The following is a 26,270-nucleotide window of genomic DNA, read 5'->3' on the forward strand; positions in this document are numbered from 1 at the left end:
GACTATGACAACAAGCTCTTAATCCCATCTAGAGCTCCAGTGTGCCACCATAAAATAAATAACAGCTATCAGCTGATCCATCTACTTCAGCAGGATAAGAAATTATGTGCATGTTGCAAAAAGGTAATACTGAGTTATTTATCACAGTGACCTAATCTTCAAAAATTGGATTTTTTTGTGAGCAAATGGTGATGTGGGATATGTGCTGGGAAGTTAGGATACCCTTACCTCATTTTTCAGTTATTAACTTCATTACTTAGGATGGTCAGCCTTTCTTTTGAAAAATTATAGTTAAACTGAACTAGAGCAAGCATTTCAACATTCAGTTAGTTAACCAATAATCAACAAACCAAATAGAAAATTGTGTTAATTGGATTACTATTTATTGTCATTTAGAGCAACTGATGCTAGCAAATACAAGGAGCATTCAAAAACACACAGCATAAAAACATCCTTACTCAAGTGTAATCCCTACACTAAACTATCAATACTAGCAAACCAATAACCTCAATGTCAATGCAAAATACTTGCCATTTCTGCAAATGTGACTAGTAGGATTTATATAGTCTAGGAGCAAAATTTTTCAAAACATCTATGTGATTTAGGAAATGATGAGCTATCTTTATTTATAACAAGCAACCTGCAGCCTAAATTGCATTGATTTGCAAAGACACACAGGAATCTAAGTGTTGAACAGATTAAAGTTAGTGCCATAGCTCATTTTGACACTTAAAAAAATCATGCCAAATCTTTCATTTTTTGCCAGCACTATTAATTTATTTATTTTTAATATTACATCCACATTTAATACTATACATTTGCTTACGTTCTTTCCTAAAGAGGGTAAGTAACTCCTTAAACTCTGCAATTATTTACCTGGCTTAAGTAAAGTTTGATTTTTCTGTATTTGAAAATAAGGTTTTTTATTTCTATGTTTTTCATGTAATATAACAATTTAAACATAGGAAACAGTGCCTGAATTGCTATGGAATACTGAATTCCATAACAGCCTAAAAAGTACCTGCACCTATTATTATCAAACTCAATATTCTAAAATCTTCACTTAAAAACTTTATCTTATGACTACAGAAAAAGAGAAATAAGACTCAACATTCACCAAAAAAACATCCTTCGGGAATAAAACTATTGTTTTGAACTTATAACAAACACCTCTAACAGCATTACAATAGTTATCTCTGACAGTGACACAAAACCTTTACTAACCAAGCTTTTCAGACAGTATTTATCCTACCCCCTTGTTTAAGAATTTTCTCTCCTTTCCAATCCTGATAATACTATTGTTCTCTCCATTTGCTAGCATTTCAGAGATAAAACAATCAAGAATTATTAATCAGTAGAGGTGAAAAAGAATGTATTACCTGCAAACACAATGGAATGTAGATCTCAAATTGGTTTAATAGGAAATTTCTTGCAGCAGATTGTGAGACTAAATCCATATAAAATTGCAAAAATTTAAGAATTAATCAACAGATCATGAAATAAATCTAATGAAACTCAGTGGCTGTTTCTTGCCTTTTGATCGAAGTTTAAGCCAGCTCCAACAAAAAATGATGAACCCACAAGTGATTTTTAAAGGAACTGGATCAAATGAAACTAAACTTGTACAACATTATTTTAGCTTGTGTAATCTGTTACACTTGAAAGTCAGTGTGTAAAATTCTGAGTATGTTTACTTGATTTTATAGGATTTTCCCCAGAAGAATCCTGCCATGATGTATGAGATGTATTACCCAGGAGTTCATCCCCTCTTTATTTTTTTCTCTTTACTCTTTCTTGTTGGAGGATCTATTACAAGAACTGTAAATGAAGGCCCTAAAAAGATCTTTCATGTGTTGAAATAGTGTTCCTAGGGAAAATTCTCATAAGTTGAAGTCATTCAGAAAACAGCTGCAATTGTTACTATGCTGAAATACATCTACCCTGGTGTACTGTGATCTGTCTTGTAATGTCCGTAGAAAAAATGTTTCTATAGAGCCTTCCCTTTTCTGTACTTTAGACCTGCTTGGAGTCATAAGATCACTTTTCTTTATTGTATAGTAAGTGTTTTTAAATGAAATGTACTGCTCTTATTATATAGGACTCAAAATAAGATCTAAATCACTATCCAATAAAAGAAAATTATTGAGTTGGTTATTTATAGTTACTACCCAGAGGCTACTCTGATACAGAATTTATTAATCTCTAAACAGTTAAGTATAATTGTCTTTCTGTTTTTGGGAAGAAAGCCAAATAGCAGTTTTAGTTACAACTGAAGAAAAATATTTTGTGTTGAGCCCTGTTCACCTGGTGGGTAAAACAAGTAAAATTCCCACAAAGTCTCTCAAAGAAAATACAAGAAGCATGAAAAACTAAATGGGAACCATCAACTGATGGTACTCGAAGAGGAAAGAATGTAAAGGTCAACAAAATGAAGGGAAGGTGAATTACTGGAGCTCTCCCAACTTAAGTGCCAAGGCAGAGCCCATCCCAGACTCAACCTTTCTAGGTGTTTTGGAAAAAAGTTATGACTAGGGAGCACAAATGTTTAACATGGATCTAAAATTCTTTGATCTTCTCTCCAAAATATTTCTTGATAAAAATCTCACTTTGTATTTGAAGGGATAGAATGAGAAGCAAGAAAGATCAAAGGACAATAAAAACAAATCTCCAGTATCTGAAGGTGACCTTTTTTTTTTTTCCACCACAAACACACCTCTTTACAAATCTTTCTAGAAAGACAATGAGTGAACATTTATTAGTGGAACTGCAAGATAAAATCAGGACTTCTCTTGTCACAAAGAAAACATTTGACTGAGTTTATAAGTTAATATGTGATGAGGTGGGCCACACTCTGACTTTATAGCATTTTGTATCTCAGAAGCTGCGACATCTTAATGAAAGCGATAGTTTGCTGCAGCTTCAGTGGGAAACACTTTGGCCTTTCTGTCCTTGGAATCTAGGTCTCCAAAAGGCAACAAACTGCTCTGATGATTTCCAAAAAATCAGTTTCAGGTCATCAGAGTCTACACGCCTAACCTCTAGCGATCCTAAGGAGGTGCCACAGTCAGCTTTGAAACATTCAGTGCAGGCAGCCATGAGAATGCTTTCAACAATGAGAACTTTCAAAAACACAGGTCCAATTTGAAAGCTTTTTTTGTTCAAGTAGAATTGCACATTTTATGGAAAGGACACTAGCAAATCCTTCCAGAACAGGTAGTAAACTTTTCCTTCTAAGGAAGACACCTTGTTTCCATTCACATTATTATGTAGTCATGCGTTTGGTCATATGTTTCTAGATCGCTGATGATGAACATAGATTTCACAACTTAAATAGTTTACTGTCACCCCCTCTTAGTACTCCAGGTTCCTTTGCAGCTCTGGTCTAGAATAATTTTTCTGTGCCTAGGAACTGTGAGCTATTTTTTTCTTCTTCAGGAGGTCAAGGCAGAACACTCCATTTGGCTAAGATGTAATTCTGGGATGATCAGTTAGGACTCAAGGAAGGCAGAGCAGAGGACGGAAGTGTTGTTGCACCACTTACAGAAGGTCCATATAATTAATGCTACCCAGTCCAAAAGCCTGGGAATATTTTAACACTATAAGGAGACACTAGGAAGTCTTTGTTTCTGCACGAGAACTGCTGTGTGCACATTAAGTTCATCTTGAACTAGTAATGAGAAAATCCTTTGTTGATATAAAGCAGATTAATTCAGTAGACTTTCTTTCAGCAGTTCACTTAATCCATTGGGAACTGGCAGCCCTATTGTTACAGAACTTTCCCTATCAGTAAGCCTTGCTGTCATATGAGCACTCTTCTGTTCCTTCTACAAGGCCTTTGGTCTCAGATTGCATCCAGGTTCAGTTGTTGGTGCAGTGCTATGTCCCTGGTTGGAGAGGGCATGTTTGGATGGGTACAAAAGACTGGCTATTGAATGTTTCTATGCCTAGGACTGGGTTTGACTTCAATGTTAAAGTAGGTGATGAGTGTGAGGCTCTGGGGAAAGAGTAATGAAATCCCTAAATTTGTGGGTTCTTTTTCTGCTACCAACTTAGAACAAAGGAGTTATAGATATGGCCCTGTACTTCAGCACCAGCCAATGATTATGGTTTATCTGACAGTAAAATAAATCTGCATCCTGCTTTTTATGGCACAATTTTTGTACTGGTGTCATATTTTGTCTGATGCTGGAGTGAAATCATCACAGATAAAAACTGGAAAGATCCTTGTGCATTCAATAACATATCAATTAAATATATTTTTTTGTGTTTTCAGAGGCATAAACATAAATTATATATCAGGTTTTCATATGAGATTCCACTGCTTAGTGACTACAGAATTATACTAGCTTATTACTTAGAATAGCAAGGGTTAGATTACACTGTTAATTCCCTCACCAAAAATCTTGCATCTTAGCCCATATGTTTCTCAGGCTGTTCACATATTTTGTTTTGTTTCTTCTCTTTTCAACACCCTGTCACAGGTCAACTGACATTCTTCCACACACCCAGATTTTCTAATGTCAGTGTTTCCTATGATCAGTAACAGGAGTCACATGAAAGAACAGCACAGATCACTCTTTCAAAGGCTGATGTTGGTGAGGAATGTCTTAACTCAAAATCATACATTCAGATCTAGAAAAATTTAGACTGGCAATACTTAAGGTTTGTACCAGCTAATGTGTTAAGCATAAATATGTCAAATAATACACAAAAGTTTAAGCAAAAGTAAAAGGAGAACTCACTCTGTAAATAAAGGTACTTAATTACCAGTAAGGAGCTGTGAAGTGATTTTAGTATACTGCTTGCTGACCAGCACAAGTTGAATCACCTGGTTTATGTAATTGTCATGATAGTCGTGTCCACCATATGTTAAAGCTGCATTTCACAGACAAAAATGTCACATTGGATATAATTTCCAGTAAAGTTTGTGCTGTCTACTGATCTAATTGCTTCTGACAGTCTAAGCATTGTATTCAAGGTCTTTCAAGAAAATTTACTGTACTGAAAGCAATGCAACCCACTAAGGTCTTGTGGATGCCATAGCAGAGAATTTACTGGGAAGGTAAGTATTTTCTGAAGCAACTTGTTTTAGAAGAACCGCTCCCTAGTCAGTGCTCCCAAAAGCTGCTGGTTACCTGCCTTACGTTATGCCCTGCTTCCCCAGAAAAGCTAGAGTCACCTTTTTTTTTAACATGCAGACTGACATTTACCTGAAGAAATATCCAAAATTTCTAAGTACATGCTAACCTATTGTACCTCTGCTTCTCTACGTCAGCAACACTGAATAGGGCTGAAAGGATTGGGACCATGGCCCCAGTCTACACTTCATGACCTATAGAGGCTATGCTGTAGCAGCAACCTGGATATTATAAAATCATAGAACAGTTTAGGCTGGAAGGAACATCAGAGGGTCTCTAGTCTGACTTCCTGCTCCAAGCAGGGTGAGCTGTGAGGTCAGACCAGGTTCTTCAGGGCTTTATGCAGTTAGGTCTTGAATACCTTCAAGGATGGAGAGTAAAAAATTACAGGTGTTTATGTGATGCACAAGACTGTTTATTGCTGAGGTTTTCCATCCTCATTCAGGGATGGTCTAAGATCCAGTGTAGTCCCAGAGGTAAAATAGAACAGCCAAGTGTTGGAAATATCGTTAACCTCTGAGCAAAGACACAAAAAGGAAATTCTCTAAGACTGCCCATGCTCAAGAACAGGAAGGAAGGAAGGAAAGCGGTGAGACAAACAGTTCCTTGATGATTTTAATTACGTGTTGATAGGGAAGTGAGAGAGATCCACCAAAGAATAGCCAATAGCCTGGTAGTAAAAATACACATATGGTTTTGAGATAAAAAATTTAAAATCCCAGTTCTAGATCAGCAAAACAAGGAACTTCCATCCCTATCTTGCACTTCTTCAATGAGTTTTCTAATCATGACTATAAGTTACCATTGTGTGAGCAAGTCAGTCTCACAAATTTTTAAGGGAAGAACTAAAATATTTGGGGGTATATTGCTTTCATGCCACAGATTTGAAACTTCAAACATCCATGGGATCGAAAAAACACTTCCTTTGTCTTCTCTGAATCCACTTGTTATCCAGAGAACTATCCAACCTGACTTTGGAAATTTAAAGCTTCTAGTTTCCTGGTACAATTTAAATCCAGTATTACATTCCACAGTTTAATTGCTGATTCTAAGAAAGAATTTTCCACTTTCAAGATGTTTCCATATTCAAGAAGATACACCACCACTTCTGATTTTTGTCTTATAATTCCTATTTCCTGATTAGAGTGTAAAGAGGAAAAACTGAACTTAATCTTAGTTCTCACGGTCCTTGAGGGAAAAACTGTCTCTAGGTCAGGCTCATGGGGAAATTGCAGATCAAAGCATTATGCTTTCTACACTTACATTTATAGCAGGGCTAGATCCAGAGGGAATATTTACTGCAGCACTTACTAGGTTTATCAAAGGTAGGACTTCAGCTGCATAAGTTGCAAGACCCTTCAGGGGTGGGAAGATGATCATTCTTATATGGATGGACTTTACCAGGGTGCTATGACTGCTGTGCAGCTGCTTTGCACAGGCACTGTTGGTGTAAAATAGCCTTTGGCTACCCATGAATCAGCCCCCTGCTTTAAGCAAAGACTGAAGGATTTTGTTCAGTGTCCTTAAATGGGATGAGTACATGTCAAACCATGGGAAGAAATCAGCTGCAAGTTCATTCTAAGTGGATTTTTGACCAAGAAGACACAGGAACTGTAAAGACAATTTAAAATTCTTATTCTTTTTATTTTCCTTTTTGGCTTGTATTACTCAGCTCTTTTTCTCTGTGGTTGCAATGTGCTTTTCATAAAAAAGAAATCTTGTTAGACAGAAGTTTCAGGTATTCTGAAATTAGTATGAGTTAGCTTTGGCCATGTAACAGCAACTGCCCTGGTAAGAAAGCCACCGATCAGGGAAGGGTAGAAAGCAATGATCTTACATTTTTTTTTAGGAAAATTTTAAAATGAAAAAAAAAAAATGCCAGTTTCACGTTCATTCATTTTTCCTTGGCAAGATGTGCTTTGTGATGTAGCAGAGAAACTACGTGACTATCCCTTTAAAAGCCATCATACCAATCAGCAGGTTTAACTGTCAAGCAAGCTGATGTAGGGCTCTTTGAATTACTGAGTGAGGGATATTCTTCCTGCCAGGTCCTGTCCCCCGTAGGCACTGCAGAGAAGTATTATAGGGCAGTCCTTACCTTGGGAATTAGCCTGCAAGACCCCAATGCTGTCATCAAACTGCATAGATTTGATGTTGAGTGACGCCAAGATGCATTCCTTGTCCTGCAGCGAAGCATCATCAATATTATTCTGATTGGCTGACAGGATAACGCACATGTCGCAGAGGTTGATGTTGACAGCCCTTAAATCAGCCCGACTTAATGGCGTACCCTTCGGCAGGGAAAAAAAAAAGGAGAGGGGCAGGAGAGGAAAAAAAGAAAAACAAATTAAAGATTGAGAAGGAGCTTTGGGAAATTATTTAACAAGTATCTTTTTAATGCTCTGACATTAAGCTGGTCTAACTATGTGCCAGGGAATAGGAGATGTGTGCTAATCTAAAGGGTAGTTGGTGCTGATGGCAGCATTTTAGGTTCAGTCTCAATACTCAGTCAAGCTATTACTAACAAACAAGAAACAGGAATAATGCCAGCATTCTACATCTCATCAGTAACTTGAAATTGTCTTGATTTAAGTTGCTATCATGTGGCAACCTCTGGCTCTCTGAATATAACAAGGGGTGTGTTTTAAATGTCCATTTATCTACTACCAAGTCACAATGGTCTTGGGCAAAAGAAGAGCAATTTAAACAGGAAAGCATTATGTGTCCTACACATTTGAAATGCAATCAGGGTAAAACTATTTTTTTCTACCTGAAGCTATACACAAAAAAGGTTAATCCTTTCCAGTGCATGTTTTTGGTGCTTCTAAAAGGTAAACACACTGATCTTCAAAGTTATGTGATTAAATCCTTTGAAACAGAAACAAGACTTTATCTTAATGGGCACAACTCATGCAACATTCCCTGCTTCCACAATTCTCAATCAGAGAATGCAATAATTAAAAATGAAATGTCATGGTAGTCCATGGGGTTTTTTCATAGCTAACACAACTGAGACACGACACTTAACGCATTATGTTTTGTTTAAAGATAACACTTGCCTTTCACATCTAATAGCCCACATCTCTAGTTACAGAATATTAAGGCTGTCACAGGGGCTGCAAGGTCCCAGAAAAAAGAGATTTTTTATGGAAACTAGATTCTGCTCTGCTGCCTCACATGGTTTGGTACCCAAAGACCCTAATGATGATGAGGAGACTAAGCTGTCCCCTTGTCACACAGCGACTTTCATAAAACCAAGTCAAGGCCCTACTCTTCCATCTCCTGATCACTCATGGTGAACGTCTCCTGAACTCCACTGAGAATATTCAATGCAAAAGTGAATTTAAAATGCACAAAGTGAAGGCAGAGCTCAATTCTTATTCAGTGATTGCCACCTAGTTTCAGACACCAGACTGACTATTCCACATTACTTTCAATAATTTGATGCATGAAACCTTGTGGAAAACGGTATATATCAAACAGATGATTTAGTTATAAAGTACTCAAAAGTTAAGATATAACTATTCCTGCCACCTTAATTTTGCCCTTTGTGTCTGTACTGTGCATCAAGTGAAGCAGGATTCCTGTGGGGAAAAATAATATGCAATCATGTAATTAATTAAAGGTTTACTCCTAACGATTTTATGCAAAGGGACAGAATTAAGGCTGCCTGAGGATATTTAAAATTGGCATTTGCCTACTTCTTAAGAGTTTACTCAGCAGCCTAAATGCCTCTTTTAATACAGATTTTAAATGAAATTTCCAGAACAAATGGGTTTATATCCTGCTGTAACCACATCCCCGTCACATATCAGCAGCAAGTTTTACCCCGTGGACCAAAGCACAGCGAAGTAAGAAATGAGTTTGAGTGCCCTCCTTTTAACATGATTTGTACCAGTATGATCTCAGAACCTTTACCGGACTTTTAAATTAGCATAATTAGAGCATAATAATGCTGTTATTTTAAAATTTATATAACCATTTTAAACAGATAGGCTGGGGAAAAAAAAAAAAAAAAAAAGCATTCTGTGTGGTCTCCAGCAGAAAGAAAAAGAAATCTGTGTGGTCTTCAGCACCTTTGAAGCACTGTATAAGATACAATTCCTTTACATATTCTGTTTTTTTAAAGGTGCATTAACTATTTAAGCTGTTTAAATTGAAATTAGTCCAAAACCACTCTAAACTTGGGTGTAAACTGATTGGGGAATGTAAAGGTGGTGCACATTTCCTTAATGACTCTTCAGAGTTCAGAATTGAAACCTTACAAATATTCATTATAATAATGGATACACACTATATAATGGGTAGTTTGGAAGTAGTAGCTGGATTCTATTCTGCACCACAGTTCAACAGTTAATTCTGATTCTTTACTCTTTAGCCTTCACAGTGACTGGAATTAAAAGGGATTGGCAGGAAGAGAAGGATATTAACTGAACAAATCAGATATTGATACCATTTTTGTGACAGCAGAGAATCTTGTGACACCATCTGTTTGATCAGTTTACAGAAAAAAGCCAAGGGCTAACACTACAACTGCATTTACAGTAACAAAGACCTACAGCCTGAATTAATCAAAAAGTGAAGATAGTCTTTCTGTTCTTTAGCTATTTTCCCCATTTATTCAGTTCCAGTTACATCCATAATTGATTTATTTAACTGCTGGAATGTAATTATTAACAACTGGTAAATTAATAATTTTTGATTCTGATAAAAACATCCCAATTAACTTTACTCTGTAACGTACAGAGCATTCTCTTTTGTACTTATACTATGGGCTTGTTTCCCTCCTGCCTGCATCTTTGTGGGTCATTTACAGCTATGATCACCTAAGATCACTAGCTTGGAGGGCTTTGTTTGCCCTGGAGCTCATGTTTCTGTTTTGGGCACATGAGTGAATGATAATGATAAATAGGAGAAAAAGGACATCTGAATGTGGTTTTACTGGTTGTCCCTACTAAAATCAATAGGATCTTTTAATCAATTTCAGGAGGGTCAGGGTTTTGCCGTGCTTCCATACATGAGTATGGCAGGACTCTGAATTGAAATGCTATGGCAGTGTTCCTTATAAAGTAGGTCAGCCTATGGGAAGTTTTTATGATTATAGATAGATAACATGTAGATGAAGTAACAATATTTTTTTTCAAAGGTTTTGTGGGTATAAATACATAAATAATGTCATAAATAACTACTGTCATTCTGTCAGGGAAATCACAACATCAGAACTGGCTACATGCAGTGCACTACAGTGAATGTTCGATATATAACACAGCTAATATATGTGATAGCAGCTGAAATTCATCCGATGAGGATGATGAAGAAACAAACACTGTGGCAAATATCTTCTAATAAGGTCTCACGAGGCTCTGTTTTCATACACACAGTAAAGGGAAAATCTAAGTCCTCAGGCCTAAAAGTAGACAGAAGTAAAAAAGCCTAAGATCAAAGTCAATACGAATCTGTCCAGTTGGTGTCCTAAATAACAAAGTATTAATAATACGGCATTGGACTTACAGGCAGGATTGAAACCTTGGGGAAGTTATGCAGTGTCTCCCATTCCCTTCTCAGGTATTCAAGTGAACCCACAAACACAATGTGCTTGAGTTCATGGTAGTGAAAGTTGCTGGCTCGTAACGGCATCACTAAATTTCTTAATCCAATCAAGGCAGATTTAACATCCCCAAATATGCAAACAACTACGTGCCCACTTAAAACTGTCATCGCTGCTTCACTTCGAGTCTAAAAAAAAAAAAAAAAAAAAAAAACCAAAACAAAAAGAGGAGAAATGAAACAAAGGGAAGCTTAAATCATAAACTGAGTTTTAAACCAGGAAAAACACAATTGTCAATATTGTTCATGCACAAAGAAGCAGTTTGATAACAGCTGTTCATTTACCCTTATTTATCTGGCATTAACTGTGCTCATCAGAAGAAAACTTCGTTCTCATTTGCAAATCCTTCTGTGTTCAGAAAGACGTTGTACCGGACCAAATATATGTTTCTAAACATGTGGATTAAGACTCTGGTTACACTCAAAGTACTATGGTTTTAGCTAAGAACAAAACTTGACCTATTCAATTAGCCATTAGAAGGATTATAGAAAAGAAGTGCAAAAGCATGCCTTAGCTGACAAATCCCTAGTGGGTTTTTTTCAGGACCAACTTGAAAAGGAAAATTTGAGTGCTCAATGGTCCTAGTAGGGTTTTGTGGTATTACGCATATCTTGTGAGTTGAGGACCATATTGTCTTAGAGTCAAAGTTCTTATTTTAGGGCAAGCTGCTACCACCCTGAGAAGCAATCAAAGAACACTCTACAGTGCTCTGCTTTAAGATGGATGTCCACCATACTCCACAGAGCTTCTCTCGGTAAGAAAAAAATAGTGTGCAGATCATGACTAATACTAACTTTTCAGGCCTGCTGGACTTGCTGAGTTGTTGAATAGACAGAATGAAAAAAGTATAATGGAGAACATTTGAATGGTGTTCAGAATTATATTCTTGCCTCAGTGACAAGAATAAATTTTTGCACTAATTTCATCAGTGGCAATGTCAGTTGAGCAGGCAACTCAAACACCAAGATGATTAGATAAAATCATGAGGAAATAATGACCTTCGTTTCTGAAGCCAGTCTTAGCTTTATTGTATTCCATCAGGTAGCTGCAGATCCACTGATATGATATTGCCAAGAAGCTGTACATTCAGTACCATTTCATAGAAGTTTTGCCAATGAATAAAACTAAGAAAATGGTGAACTGCAAAATTTTCCCCTTACTTATTGATAGTATATGTCCTTTTTCTAAATTATGGCAGTGTGACAATATACAATACATATTGGAATGTGCAGCAGCAGTGTTCACTGTGTAAGAAGAATGGGAACTCTGATTAGAAGTTTTCTCATCTGTTAAAAAATACACGAGCTTTCGGTTTCTCTGGGGCAATTACAATGATTCTCATACAACTTTATCAAGACAGTTGCCTTGGCCCTTTAAAAACAGCAGAAGACATGAGTGAATGCTCAAGTGAAGCATTTAAGTTGTCCCATTACTCTGACTATGGGTCTGGAATACTCAGACTTTGCAAGACAGAGACCAAGTCTTGAAAGAAATTATGTAAAAAATGTCACTCTACAGTCATAGATCTGTATATAACCATGTATATTTGTGTGTCAAAAAAAGTTCTTACTACCTGATACTGCTGGAATCTCACAGAACCAAAAAAAGACCTTGGGCAGATAAATTCTTTTCTGATTGAGGCATCATCAAGTATCAGTTAGAAGACAACATGGGAAATCCCATAATCTTCAAATCACGTACTAATTTGTACTGGTGTGGTCTCTAAGGACAGTGTTAAATTTGCATGGGTATGAATGTAGACATAAAATGTGGACTGTGAATTTGAAAAGGTGCATGGAAGCATTTTGCTGGCAGTGTCTTTATTGGTGATGATGCATGAAGCAGAAAGAACCTGGCCAGACTTGTAGATTCACAGGCAAGTAGGAAGAAAAACTGACATGGCGTCACCAAGAGATGATAAATGAAGCACACCACCATTTCTGGAGAAAAGCTTTTCAAAGTGGGGCAACATGTAAAGATTGTTGGCTAAAATGTGTTTAGAACATGAAGGCAGATTTCTATCTCTATTACAAAGCATTGTACAGCAGGGCTGCCCCTCCTTGACTCCTGAATACATAAAAATGCACACTATTTAAAGATGTTCAACCAAACTCTGTCTCACAGCTCAGTCTCTAGAATTTGGAATTTACTTGTTTGAGTGTTTAAACACCAATATTACAATTCCAGGCAATGTCATGGTTATTACAGAAACCTCTGAGGAGAAGTGGAGACAGGCTTTTAAGCTCCAATTGCTAGAATAAACTGGAGCTGTCACCATCGTTGGCTACACCATGCCATAGTGCAGGAAAATCTAAGAGACCAGGTTCAGGAAAAGCTTTATGAAGTGTGACAAAGTGAAGATCCACCAGGGAGTTCGTTTCAAATATCATCAGTTTTGCATATGAGATCTGGAGTTAGTTACTTGTTCCTCCTAGGTATAAGTACATGTACACAAGTGGCACAAACTTTCACTGAGCAAAATAGACTGTGATAGGCCTTCTCATTATTTTTAATGACTTGAGTCAGCTTGATGGTTTCCCCCAGTTAAATAAACAAAACAAACACAGACTAGGCTCACTGCAACATGCTAGAAAGGCGAAGTAGTAGTACTACTTATTCTGGCCTATTCGGGCATCATGAAATGTTGGAAATTGAAAGAGAATTTCTAAGAGAGCAAAATTCATCTCAATAAATAAGAGATAATGCAAAGCAACACTTGCTTGTATTAGAATAATTACTGCCTTGTGTAAAGAGATAAATGGGGTATGTAAACTTAAATATTTCCAATCAATTCTCCAAATATTTAAACCAAATATGCACATTTCATCTTATGAAAAAAAAAATCTTGATTTTGGACAAATTTTTGTTGTTGCACTTGGCATACAGATTTATATAATCATAATTCTTTAACAAAATGCTAGCTCCAATTTCACCATGCCATGTTTCAAATTTCGCTATGCTGGATTTAATGACAGAATAGATTAATTTATTAATCCATTAGACATCAGTTCTATGGTTCAAATAACCTCTTTTCAACACAACTTATCATCAATACCTACCAAAATGACCTTTTCAATGTCCTTGGCTGGACACCAATGAAACATCCCTGTAGAGTCATATTTTTTCACATTGGCATCCATATTGTCAATCTGTTCATTGCCAGGAATTAACAAGGGGTCATGCCTGGGGAAAAACAAGTTGAGGACGACATAAGTGGAAAATATTATGAATTATGGATGGAAAGATATCCCAAGAGCTATGTACAGAGAGGGATAAAAGTAAAAAAAATGAGATGCATTTTACACTTTAACATGCTTTCAATACAGGCACTTTTAAACAAAAGCTGAAAAGGAAAAAAAAAAATAAATTCTGGGTACAGTTTTGAAGATTTTTTTATACTTTTTCTACACTAATAACCATTTAATTTTAAACAGGGATTTCTGACACAATCACATCCATAAAAGTTTTTTTCCTTTCCAGTCCCACCCCTCCAAAATAAATACTGGAGTTGTTATTAACATCTGCAACAAAGTAGAAGGGATAGGAACAGAGCCCCATGCTGACAGACTGGCATAAGTATGGAAAGCCAATTACTTGCTTTTACCACATACAACTTCTGATGTGATGCTCTTCTCAGTAAAAGCTTTAACAGGCTGCACTTTAAATATTTTAGCAATTTGCCCAATCATATTTTGCTTTCCCAAACTAAAGCCCTTTAAAGATTCAACAGTATTTCATTTTAGAGCAGACTGACTAACAAATGCCCACATCTGGAATACAGGATTTTAACACCAAACAACAATGTCCATTTTCTCTGACAACTCCACCTGTGATAACCTTCCAAGTATTTTTGTAGCAAGATTTTAAAACATGGGGCTTCTCAAAGGAGAAGCAAATAAGACATTTTTATAAACCTGATCTCCAGCTATACAGTTACATCTTAGCACAGACCTTTAATTTATAAGCTAAATTCAAACGTTAAGCTAAGTACTAAGTGACTCCAACACTCTCAGATGTTAGTGAAGACCCCTAAGTGACTGCATTATACAATAACATTAGAAAGAGGACCGTGTTTACAAGGCATAGGGTAAACTGACCCTAAAATCTTAAATTCAAAGAGGGAACGGGGCTTTGTCTGGCAAAACTACAGTCTTTGCTTAAAGTTTTTGTCATTAATGCTTGAAATATCCTGATACATAATTGTAACATTCAAAAAAGAAAATATTTGCAGTGTAGGAATATGCTAAGTACTCTGAGCCAGGTAACCAAATTTTAAAGCAGTTTGCCTTTTGAAGCCTATTGAAGCAATGCCCACACTGACTGAACTCTCAAAATGGGGAAGTTTTCTGCTTTTAAAGGATATGAGCCAGCACTGTAGTAAGGACCTCTTTTCTGCATTGCATACTAAGGCAAACTTTGAACACTGAGTATGATATAGGTTAATTTACCCTGAATGTAGTACAATAAGCTACCATGCTTACAACAGTTATGCTTACATACCTAAGAAAGGTATAATCTCTAATTACGTCAGGGTAATTAATTTGTGCAATTTTACAGCCACTGATTATATGTCCATTGAAATCAGTGGAAAATTCTCATTCATTTCACTCAAACAGGGTCAACTCCACAGAAAATGGCTTAAAAGAACTTAAGAAACTATTAATACAATATTTCATTTAAACCAGAATCTTCTGATGCTTTAAGAATAAGCAAAGCACTACATGGCAAAGGCATAAATCAGAGTCACCTGGAAAGAGAAACACTATGTTTTCAAAGTTTTTTACATTCACTCAACAGCGATACAGTTCAGTGCATTTCACTGTCAACCCATTGGCAGGGGAGGAGTCTCTAGGGGAATACCTGAAGTCTCTGACCCTACTCCAGGTTTAATAATAAAAGGTCTTGCATAAGTGTGCTCCCTCTTTTGTGGGAGGCAGGGGTGACTCCTTGGTGCAAAAATATACCAAAGGGTTTTACCGTGGGATTTCGGTTGATTTTTTTTTTTTTTTTTTAATTTCTAGAAAAATATCTAGACTCTGAATTCTCTTACTCCATTCATCAGCAAGCTGCAGCCAGGGTAGCTCTGGTGGAGAGCTAACTGTGATGATGTTCCTAGGGCATTCCTTGCTGCTCATAGTTGCATGTGGTACAGTAAGGTCTGCAACCACAGATACGATTCCATTTGAATTTTGTACTAATGTTCAGACAACATTCAGTGGTGCTCTGTCCTAGATGTTTTTTTCTGATGGATTGTTTTTCAAAATAAGGAAGTTTGTCAAAAGGTTAGGAATCTTCAGGAGCTTCCACTGAGAAATGTTAGTTCCTTCTGTTGTTTTTCTGCTTTGTTTTGTTTTTTTTTTTTTTCCCAAAACTTTCACAAGAAGTTTCTCCACGAGCTTCCCTAGCAGAGAACTGAAACAAAAGCAAAGGTCACTGACCAAATCACCTCCTTCTGCATTCAGAAATCAGATCCATATAGGAAGGAATTCTCTTTTTCCCTTTCCCTTCATCAGAGAAACTATAATAAATCAATTTGTAAAAAATGCCATGTTCCAATTTTCTAATCAGTGTTTCTTTTCTGCTCTGATATTTGAAACTATACAGAACATCTGAAGCTTTTACACAAATGAGTATCAATATTCTAATCCCAGTCACAGAAATGATACAAATTGAAAGGAATTTTATAATAAAGCAGGTGATAACAGCTATCTGACATCAAATTATGGTCAAATGCCTTGAGGTCTGAGGCAATTTTTAGTGTGTGAGTGCTTAAAGCCCAGTGTAGTTCTCTTTTGGGTAAGAGTCTTGCATCCTAAAAGGGAATAGTCAAAGTAGCTTGTGCCGAAGATTTATTAGAAATTTACCTCGATACTGTATTTTCTAGTTCTCTTAGCTTTAAAGAGAAGTGGACTATGGAAGAGATAAAGATTGCGAATCATCAGGTATACCTCCCTGTTGAAGTTTTAGGTAACAAATTGTTAATTTTTATTTTTTTTTTAAGTAAATATATGCATATATTTGCAATATGATAAACTGTTTGGATTGTCTACTTCACTGCTTGGAGTACAGCACATGGGAGCCTTAAAAGAAGCAAACAGGATGGGACACACAACAGGCAAGTATGCTAATAGATACTATTGTACTACTTTTACTCTAGGAGAATGGAATATTGCCTGAGAAAGAAACTATGGTAAGACTAGACATGTTTTATGTTTCAGAAGCTGTTGTTTTTTACATATAGGTGTGTTTATTAAATTTAAATCTTCTGGGCTAAGCTATTGTTTTAATCTTTCCTTAATATTTTTTCATTCTCAGTAAAGCAATCCCTGAAGATATCTGTGAAGTTTGAAAACTGTTTACTACTAAGATTCTACTTTGTCCTCATATGTTAGATGATACGCTGGCTTATGTACTTAAAAACTGAATTTATCTTTGGACTTTAAAAAACCAAAAGTTCATTTTATGAATACAGTAATAAAATAGTATTACAACTTTGGACATATATGATCTCGTTAATCTGATGTTCTATACTTGTTTTTCAAATACTAAAAATTAATTAAGATGGACACACAAAGACTGCCAAACAACACACTTAGGCTATCAAATCTGGCTAAGGGGTTTGGACACTCTTCCCATTAAAATTTGCATTACACAGAGCATCACATTTGTTGCCCTTATAGCCAAATCATGGACTGAATGTTTCTAGAGCCTCTCTGCACCCCTCACCCTTGAAGATGGCCCCGTCAAGCAATGCTTGAGTCACACTGGTAGATTACTGTGGAAATGTTTGTATTAGCGCTGCAGCTATGTTCTCCAGAGCTGTAAAGTCATCTGCTTGAAAAATTCAAATTATAGGAAAAAAACCATCTTCTATCAGTGAAAATCCATACTGCTTGTCTTAACTTAGATGTTGGTTTTTATGTCTTGCAATGACCAAAGCATTTGGTCATTCCAGCTAGGAAACGACAGGTATGTATAGCATGCATGGGAGAAAAGGAGCAAAAGTTAAAATTGCCCTCATCCGTAACACTAGATTAAAAATAGCTTCTCTGGTTCTCATGGCAGATGTTACATATGCATGACTTAAAATGAAGAGCAAAATGCCATCTTTTCAAGATTTTGAAGAGCATATAATGCCACTTATCATCAATTAAACTTGAAAATGATGCTAAGTGCCATGCTACATCTACAACCCCCAAAAGCCTGCCTGGAAGACAACAGCCTAAAGCAAAACCATAAATCCCACTTCCAGCAAACCTACTGTGAGGAAGTCAACATTACATTTTAAAGAGCACTGCTTTACTAGCTCACATTTATAACTACTTCAAACTTATTTACCTGGGAGTTTTTGAGTCTGGAACTTCTGAGTAATGACTGGGGATGGACAGAACTGAAAAGACCATTGGGGCCAAATGGCTGCCTCATTAAATTGTTATTGTTTAGCATACCTTTGTATTCTGTCACTTTTGTCTTAACCCTTTTGCTATCATTCATATGCAATAGAGCATTAGAGCAACATACCTCACTGATCTGCAGTGGAACTGCTCCATATGTTGAACACTGGGAAGAAGAATACTATATGACCAGTAGGGCCCCTGGTAGTGTTTGAAAATAAACTGTAATCTGTTAGACTTTGCACATCAGTAAAACTATGTCTTGGCTACTTTTTGTTATGCCCCCCAATAAAATTCTCCTTATATGAAATCAGTGGCAAAACACCCCCTGGGAACAACACAATTATTTAACCTGTGTTTGTTAAAGTCTGCAATTATTCCTTCCTAAGGTAGATACAATATATCTAGATTTTGCCCATGAAAAGATGTTTCGCAGTCTCCTGCTCAAGATTTGGGGTCCTGAAACTCACCTTGTGTGTGGTCCAGGAATTATGGGTTTTCCTACCTGACTTTGTATGTGGATGTGTGTTTAGGAGTGTATGCACACACGTACTTAATTTTAGGAGGAATGAGTGGGTTTTCTAAAGGTAAGATATGAATTGAAGACACACTAGAGAATGCCTCATGCCTTTGAAATTTCTCCTACAACTACCCTAACAAATTGTGGCAATTAACATGCTGTTAGTGTTACATGTATGCAGCCAGTGCAGGTGCTAATAATTGAAAATGCATTTAGAGCTTTTACACCCTGGCTGAATATTTCATGATGTGCTGCATGTTTCACTATTTACTCAGTGGGCCTCTGTCACTTCAATCTTCTCTGACTGCTTTGACTGGTGCTATAAAGCTCAACCAAGATAGAGTGACAGCTTGTCACAGGCAAATTCCACTGACTCCAGCAGCTCGCTGGGACTAGCTGTGAAGGTTGTCACGACATTCTGATGGAATTCAGCAAATGTTTTGTGACTAATACACCCAACATTTGTCGGCTACCATTAGCCATTCCCTGTGACCCTCTGCAGTCTGTGTGTATGGCATTAAGTTGTAATGAGAATTTGTTGCCTATGTGTGTTACACTAATGACAGTCTCTTACCGATCTTTCCTTTCACAGGTTAATCAGCAATAAAATTTGTAAGGATTAGGTGCGCAGATGCATCAGGCTTTAGAGAAGAAAACTCAGTATGACAAGAGAAAGAAAACCTGCAGTTTTACTGTTAAATGCTTTCATTGTCATATTCAGAAGCTACCCTAATATTGGCTACAATCTCAAACTATCTTTTTCTCTAAATCTACAAAGAATATATCTAATACAGTGGTTGGTACTTAGTGCCCTGTGCTAGCTTATGGGCTGAATTACAGTGTTAAGAATACAAACAATTCTCTTTCCTTCCCTCTTGCTCTTCCCAGATGTCACTGAAGGGTTTTTTATCCTCAGAAGACTTACTAAAATGTTCACATTAATTTATGAAGACTATTATGGACACTGATATAGAGCTGTTTACTGTAAGAACCTTGCTCGTTAAAGTATCTTGATACCTCACGACATGCTCTGAATATGCCTCTGAAGTATGAATCCTCTCACATAGAGAAGTAACAAAATAGTTAACTTTTAGATTTTTATATGAGGGGGAGACAGGCACAGAGCCAATGTGTCTTCTGGTTTTAATATTTCCCATTTATATCTCAAGCTGCAGAACTAGCAACCTTTGAGGGGTAGGAGAATGTACCTGAAAAAATAATTTTTCATTTGTAGAAAAATAAACCCACAGTTAAGTGACATCATAAAATACAGGAGTGTTTTTTGCCACTTAAATGAAGTATATCGCCTTTATATCTTATGATAAAAGCTACCATTTTTGCAAATCAAAGTTTATAATAATACATTATTTTCTTTAAACCTAGTTTAGAGCTAAGGAGTTTTTTCTTTCCATTGCCTTGATCTGAGTGGATCATCTGTTAACCACAAGCTTATAAAAAAAACTGTTAATTTCTTCTGCTGGAAAATTCTCCTTTCCTGACACTGCACTCTCATCTTAAAAACACTTGTGCAAGTCACAGTACCCCAAAAAAATCTGATACTGTTTTTATTCCCATGGTTTATAACACAACTATCAATGGTAGCAAGTCAGACAGTTTACATCTACTACCCCCAATCATTCAAACTATTTCATTCTATAATCTTGTTAAAAACAGGTCTAAGATAAGCGAGGCAGTGGAACAGGGTGCCCAGAGCAGCTGTGGCTGCCCCCTCCCTGGAAGGGCTCAAGCCCAGGCTGGACGGGGCTGGGAGCAACCCCGGCTGGAGGAAGGTGTCCCTGCCCATGGCAGGGGGGCTGGAACTAGATGATCTTTAAGGTCCCTTCCAACCCAAACCATTCTGTGATTCTATAACATAGCAATTACTGAGCTACTCCTGTTGTTCATGTTGGCTGTGGTGAACTTGTAAAACAAAATCAGGAAGTGAAATGTGTTACTGAATACCTGATGTATTGCAGCTTAGTTATCAATGCATATTAGCCCTGCATAAAGTTAGCCTTGTAAATCCTTAACAAAGAACGTAAATTTTAGAGTGTATGATGGAAATCTCCTAGGCTGAGGGACATAAACCATTATTATGGTTAACCTGTGAGCTCTCACCTCTTCAAAACTTACCTTCATGCCTGGTTTAGGGGAGTCATGGAAAATGATCAGATTGAAATTATTTTACCAGTTTTTGCCTGAAAAATGCTCCCCTCTAGGCCTTTCATCACTTTTTTTTTTTTTTTTTGTTCCTATGAGAAAGCTCACAGTTTTAGCTCGTGGAAGGGCAGCACTAAAATGGCAGGAGCAATACAAATTCATCCTAAGTGGCACTAGCAGAAATGTGTGTGTACACTTAGAAATGTGTGTCTATACTTGAGTGTATGTAGCTGGGTGGGTGGATGAGGAAATAAATGTGCATAGCCATTGTTCATATACTTAGAATATTATATCTGATTTCACAGAAAAAAACCCAGGAGGTTTCCCGCTCTATTTCAGACAAATAATCTCATTAGGTTTCTAGAAACATATGCCAAAAAGCTCACTTTTTCTGTGTCACTTAGCCAGGTCTTGACAGTCTCTGAGCAAATATTATGGTTTGCTTGGGAATTATTTTAGATCCTTGATCAAGAAAAATCCTCAGGCTTACTAAATTCTCCTTGGCAACACACTGAAAACCCAATGTCCTCTGATGCCTCTGATTCTTATGTGATCAGGGACACTAATGATAATGACCCTTTGCTGAGTATGCCGCTTGTCTAGAGGCTTATGTCAACTACACCACTACATCCAGAGTGGACAGGGACAAACTATTTGTTTGCTCTTCAGGCCCCTTGGGCCCTGTCATATGCTATTTGTTCTTTCATTAAGAGGTAGTTTGACTCAGCTGGGCTGACATTTCCTTCAAGTCAGTGTATTCCACTCATGCAGTAGCAGCTACCAAAGCATTAAGTGCAGACTTGAGCCCCAACAACAATCTTTTAAGTGGCTTTTTTGATTCATAACCAGGGTTTTTCACATTTTTACTGGTCATTCTGGAATCCAAAATGACACACTTTTTTAAAAACTAGCTTTGCTATTTGATATTTAGGCAACATAGTCTCCTCATATTTAATGTGGCTGTTCATCAATAACATGCATCAAAACCTGTGACTGTGAGATGATGAACAGGTGACTTGATATCACCGCATGACACTGGAGGCATCAAATGGTTTTACTTTTCTTCTCCATCATCTGATGGAGACCTGATATGTGATTACTCTGCTACTCACAGCTTTCCATCCTTTTCCTTCCCCTTCCTATTTAAATTGTACTTTTTATTGTAATAGGATGTCTTTGTGTTCACATCTCCACAGAAGTATCCACTTTTTCCTCTTGGAGTTTAAGTTATTTTTAAATAATACCCATGTTTTTTTCTGGGTTTAATGGGACAGACTTCTGTTGATGTAAATCAGATAGAAATAATCATGACAACTCAGAGTATCTTTCTAGTTAATTTGCATTTGTAGCTACAGTTGGAACTTGAAGGATTTGTTTATGATTGATTAGATTCTTCCAGTATTGCATCAATGTGATTCTGCTCATGTCATTTGATGCGATTTAGGATTTAGTTAGAACAGTGACTTTCTAAATGTGAATCTAGACCATCTGTAATGTATATAAAGAACATTTGTATGTCTACCATCTATTTATTTCAGTTAGTAATTTATTGGCATTTAGAAACAATAACATCAAAAAGATGACACTGAAAAGATGTTTTCAATCTATTTATCCAGCTCATATTTGGTGATACAGCTTTCTACTGACATGTGAATAAATCTCAAAAATTCCCACTTCCTGATCATGTCTAAATAAGCACGTCAGACTTCTTGTCATGATGTCTTGGGGAATCCCTATGATATAGCTTCTGTCCTCTGTTCTACTCCAGTGATAGCAGAAGTCACAAAGTTTTATCTCATGACATAATACTTTCTTCCCTGATTTGCCCCAGCCACTGTGGAAATCTAAAATCTATGCAGCACTTCTAACATTGTCTTAACTGTAGGGCTGCTCAGAAAGTGATTCTAAAGTCACAACTCTGATAACAATTTATAAATGAACTTTTCACATATTCCTCCTTTATATGCTCCAGTCTCCTTGTCCTCCAGGCCCCCTCTAGATCCAGGACCACAGCTGAGGAAAAGTCTGCGAAGTAGCTAGCTGTTTCTGTGGGAGGGCCAGGGGTGAAGCTGGCTTTGAAAAGGAGCTTTTAAAGTAAATTTAGGAAAAATATTGCAAAGATAAATACCAGCTACAGACATGACAGTGCTTTAGCTGATTTACCTCTTGGGTACTTTTAGTTGACATACCCTAAAGATTTCTGGGCAGGAAAGCAAGTACCTGTCACTTTAGGTAATTTACGAGAATACAAAATAGCAGATAATACAGCCCATCTTTGTTTATCGAAAAGGAGAAAAGTGTTTGGCCATTACACACAAAGCTTAACAGAGTTCTCTTCTGATTCAATCCATTTTGTCTTATTTAGCACCTTGAACCAAAGTTACGTCAGTGTAGATAAAGGGTTAGACAAAGAGACAGCTGGGTCTGGGGAGAGGCTGAGGGTGCCAACAGGGGCTGGTGAATAAATTTAGCAGCAAGGGAGAAGAGGAAGAAAACAATGTCTGGATTTGGAAGCATAGCAAGTTCTCCACTCGTTGCTCGACCTGTGTTTAGCAATTCTGATGTGCTACTGAGCAGACAGCTCAGGCTCAGGACGACTACTCTCCCTCAGTCCCTCTTCAGCAGGCAATGAAAGCAGGCTCTACTTTGAAAATCTTCCCCCATCATGCAAACTGACACAGGCATGCTTTTCAAAAACCCACAGCCAATCTGTTGATCATTACTTATTTACAAAGGCCTTCGGGCTGAAAGTCCTGTAAAAACCATACTTGATACGGTATACACTAGCTTTTTCTGCTTGTGGAAAAAAGTACCCCTAAGGCTACCTCAAACCATCACTTTCTATTGCACATAAAATGTACTGTGTAACACTAAAGTATTTAATATATATGGTATAATATATCTACAGGAAAGGCATTTGTGTAGAAGTATGTTACCCTGTATTTGGTAATTTGATGTTTTGCTGAAGGCTATGACTTGAAAAAGCCTGCACCTAGTACAGAGGACCTGTCATCTCAGTACCCAAGAGCCAATAGAATAAAGAAGTACCCTTAAGCAGCAAAACTTTGACACAGCTTTGAAGCATATGAAAACAGTATAACTCCCCAGAATTATTATTACTCAAGATCAAAGAAATGAGGCATACTTTACATAGCAAACAGGGACAGTGTGCTCAGCTCCAAATGTTACAGCTCTTTTTCTCTCTCCCTCCTTTCTTTTTATTTCTACTTCCCCCAAAAAAGGATTTGGTGAGGGGGGGGCAGAATCTCCCACATGTTTAAAACTTTAAGTGGTTAAAACTATTAGCACCAGATAAGAAGGCCGTCCAAAGGTAAGTAAATTGAAAATTATGCTAGCATGACAACTGGCACCATAAAAATGAGAAGCTTGCCAGTATGTTCATTTTATTCTTCCCCATAAACTGTAAACAAGCATGTAAATCAGTGTCATATGGGCATTGCTGAGCTAACAGGAAGGCAAAGAACTTTTAATGATACATTTAACAGAAATAGATGGTCAATATGAAAAAAAAAATCCACAGCTGGGTGCATTTTCCTCTGTGAATCAATCTCACTTTTGGTTCTGTAGTCTACACAGAGATGAAGACGACTTGTAGAAGTTATGTCCTTGAATATGCCCTATATTGCAATAACAATAAACAAATACAGATGCTTCTGTAACTGGCCAAAGAAAATTCCAGTCTACCAACTGAAATACAAAGAGGAATACCTAGCTGTATCCAGAATTGTTAAATGAACAAAATCATTGTCAACAGTAAAAGAAAAGCAATGAGTGATTTTACATATGGAAAGAACCATATATTCATATGATTTTTTTTCACTTAACCTCTGTTACTGCAGAGCAGTTACAGTTATACATACATCCTAACCCGAAACTGCATGAATGTCTGTGTTTATATATGTAAATAAGTTTACATTTTCTCTGTATGCATAAATATATATGCAGTGTAAAATCTCTGCTATGATATTTAGTTCTGGATACAATTATGGACTGAGGTTCTAGACTGGCTATTTAGATATGCAAAACCAGAGCAGGAATTGCCTCCTTGTAGAAAACTCCACATCTGCCATATGATCCTCTTCTGACTGACTTGGAGCAGGCAGAAGGTGAAGCACAGTGAGACAGAATGCAGAAGTCATATTATTTTAGTAGATTCCAAGTTCTTGTTGCAGTTCAAGTTTTAACAAATATCTTAGAGGTAATTTGTCCTATGGAAAGAAACTACGTACCTATACAAAGGCATATCGGTGTAATACAATGCACACATAGGCAGCAGGGGAAAAATACCACTAACAAGATGATGTTTTCATCACCCTCTTTTAGAGTATATACTGCCCTCTTAAAAATCCTTGTATTTCATAATTAATGTGCTTTTAGCCTGAGTAAAACTGCATTAGTTTTGAACTTTGCTTTGGCAAGTACATAGATTATTAGACTTTTTTATCAGTCTAAATCAATTAACAGAAATTTGATTTCAATCGACAGGATAAAAGGAAGGTAATATTCAGGTTCATTTTTGATTGTGATGATACATCTCACATATGGCCTTAAGTACAGAAAACAGTACTCTGAGGGAATCCAACAAAAAGAGAATTGCCTCAGGCAAACTAACCACATGAGTTCCCCTGATTGGTTAGTGCTATCATTAGTGCCACTGCTGTTTAAGAACTACACACGGACAGGACAGGGTGACAGCTAAGACTTTAAAGCCTATGTATTTTTCAAACAGCTTTTCAAACTGTTTTTCATGACAGAATTTTTTTCAGCTCTATCATTAACTGCTGACAAGCTGACAGAATAAATACTTCAGCCTTTCAGAAACCATCTAACAATCTTTTTTTTTTTTCCACCCCCTCCCCTTATTTTTGATGTGGGGGGAGGAGAATAGGAAGGAAGGAAGAAAAGAGATGAAGATGTGAGTGTCTTACAGTCTTACCTCATCAGTTTGGGTGAGGAGTTGGGTGAATTTCGCATGCCTCCGTTTCGCTGCTTTTTTTTGGGTGATAGTGTCGACGGCTGCTCATCTTCAACTGGAAATATAAGGAACTCATGAGATTAAGTACTGCTCTAAGTGGAATATGAAATACAAGTGAAGTAGCAAAGAACACACACTCTATGTCCATTCACGCACTGATACTTCATTGCTAACATAGGCCCAACAGTAATAAAAATCAAATACATGTTAGTTGAAGAGATTGGTTTGAAGGAGAAGCAGGGAAGAATACCAGGGTTTTGAACACAGACGTTCAAATTGGTTTCATACTTCAAAAACAAAGTGGGGGGTAACCACATTCGGGTTATTCTTAGAGTTATTTTCAGTTAATCTGTGCTACAGAAAAGTAGAATTAGTGCTCTGCTATATTCCCAGAAAAATAAAGTACTATTTGCAATACCAACATAACAGCTGCCAGCCTGCTTTTGCTAATGAA

The 26,270-nt window shown here is 37.0% G+C and overlaps 1 protein-coding gene across 28 annotated transcripts in view; it reads right to left on the minus strand.

The window, feature by feature from the left end:
• KCNMA1 (potassium calcium-activated channel subfamily M alpha 1) overlaps positions 1–26,270 on the minus strand; it is a 509,088-nt gene that overhangs the window by 41,532 nt on the left and 441,286 nt on the right. For all 28 annotated transcript variants that reach the window (XM_042789210.1, XM_032982029.2, XM_032982014.2 and 25 more), the window contains 4 exons: positions 25,778–25,871; positions 13,806–13,929; positions 10,650–10,874; positions 7,237–7,429 (listed from right to left, as the gene is read on the minus strand). In XM_042789210.1, coding sequence (XP_042645144.1) covers positions 7,237–7,429; positions 10,650–10,874; positions 13,806–13,929; positions 25,778–25,871 — 636 coding nt within the window. The remainder of the gene's footprint in view (positions 1–7,236; positions 7,430–10,649; positions 10,875–13,805; positions 13,930–25,777; positions 25,872–26,270) is intronic.

This window comes from Tyto alba, unplaced genomic scaffold, assembly GCF_018691265.1.
Source record: "Tyto alba isolate M040663 unplaced genomic scaffold, T.alba_DEE_v4.0 Super-Scaffold_1, whole genome shotgun sequence".
Lineage (NCBI taxonomy): Eukaryota > Metazoa > Chordata > Aves > Strigiformes > Tytonidae > Tyto > Tyto alba.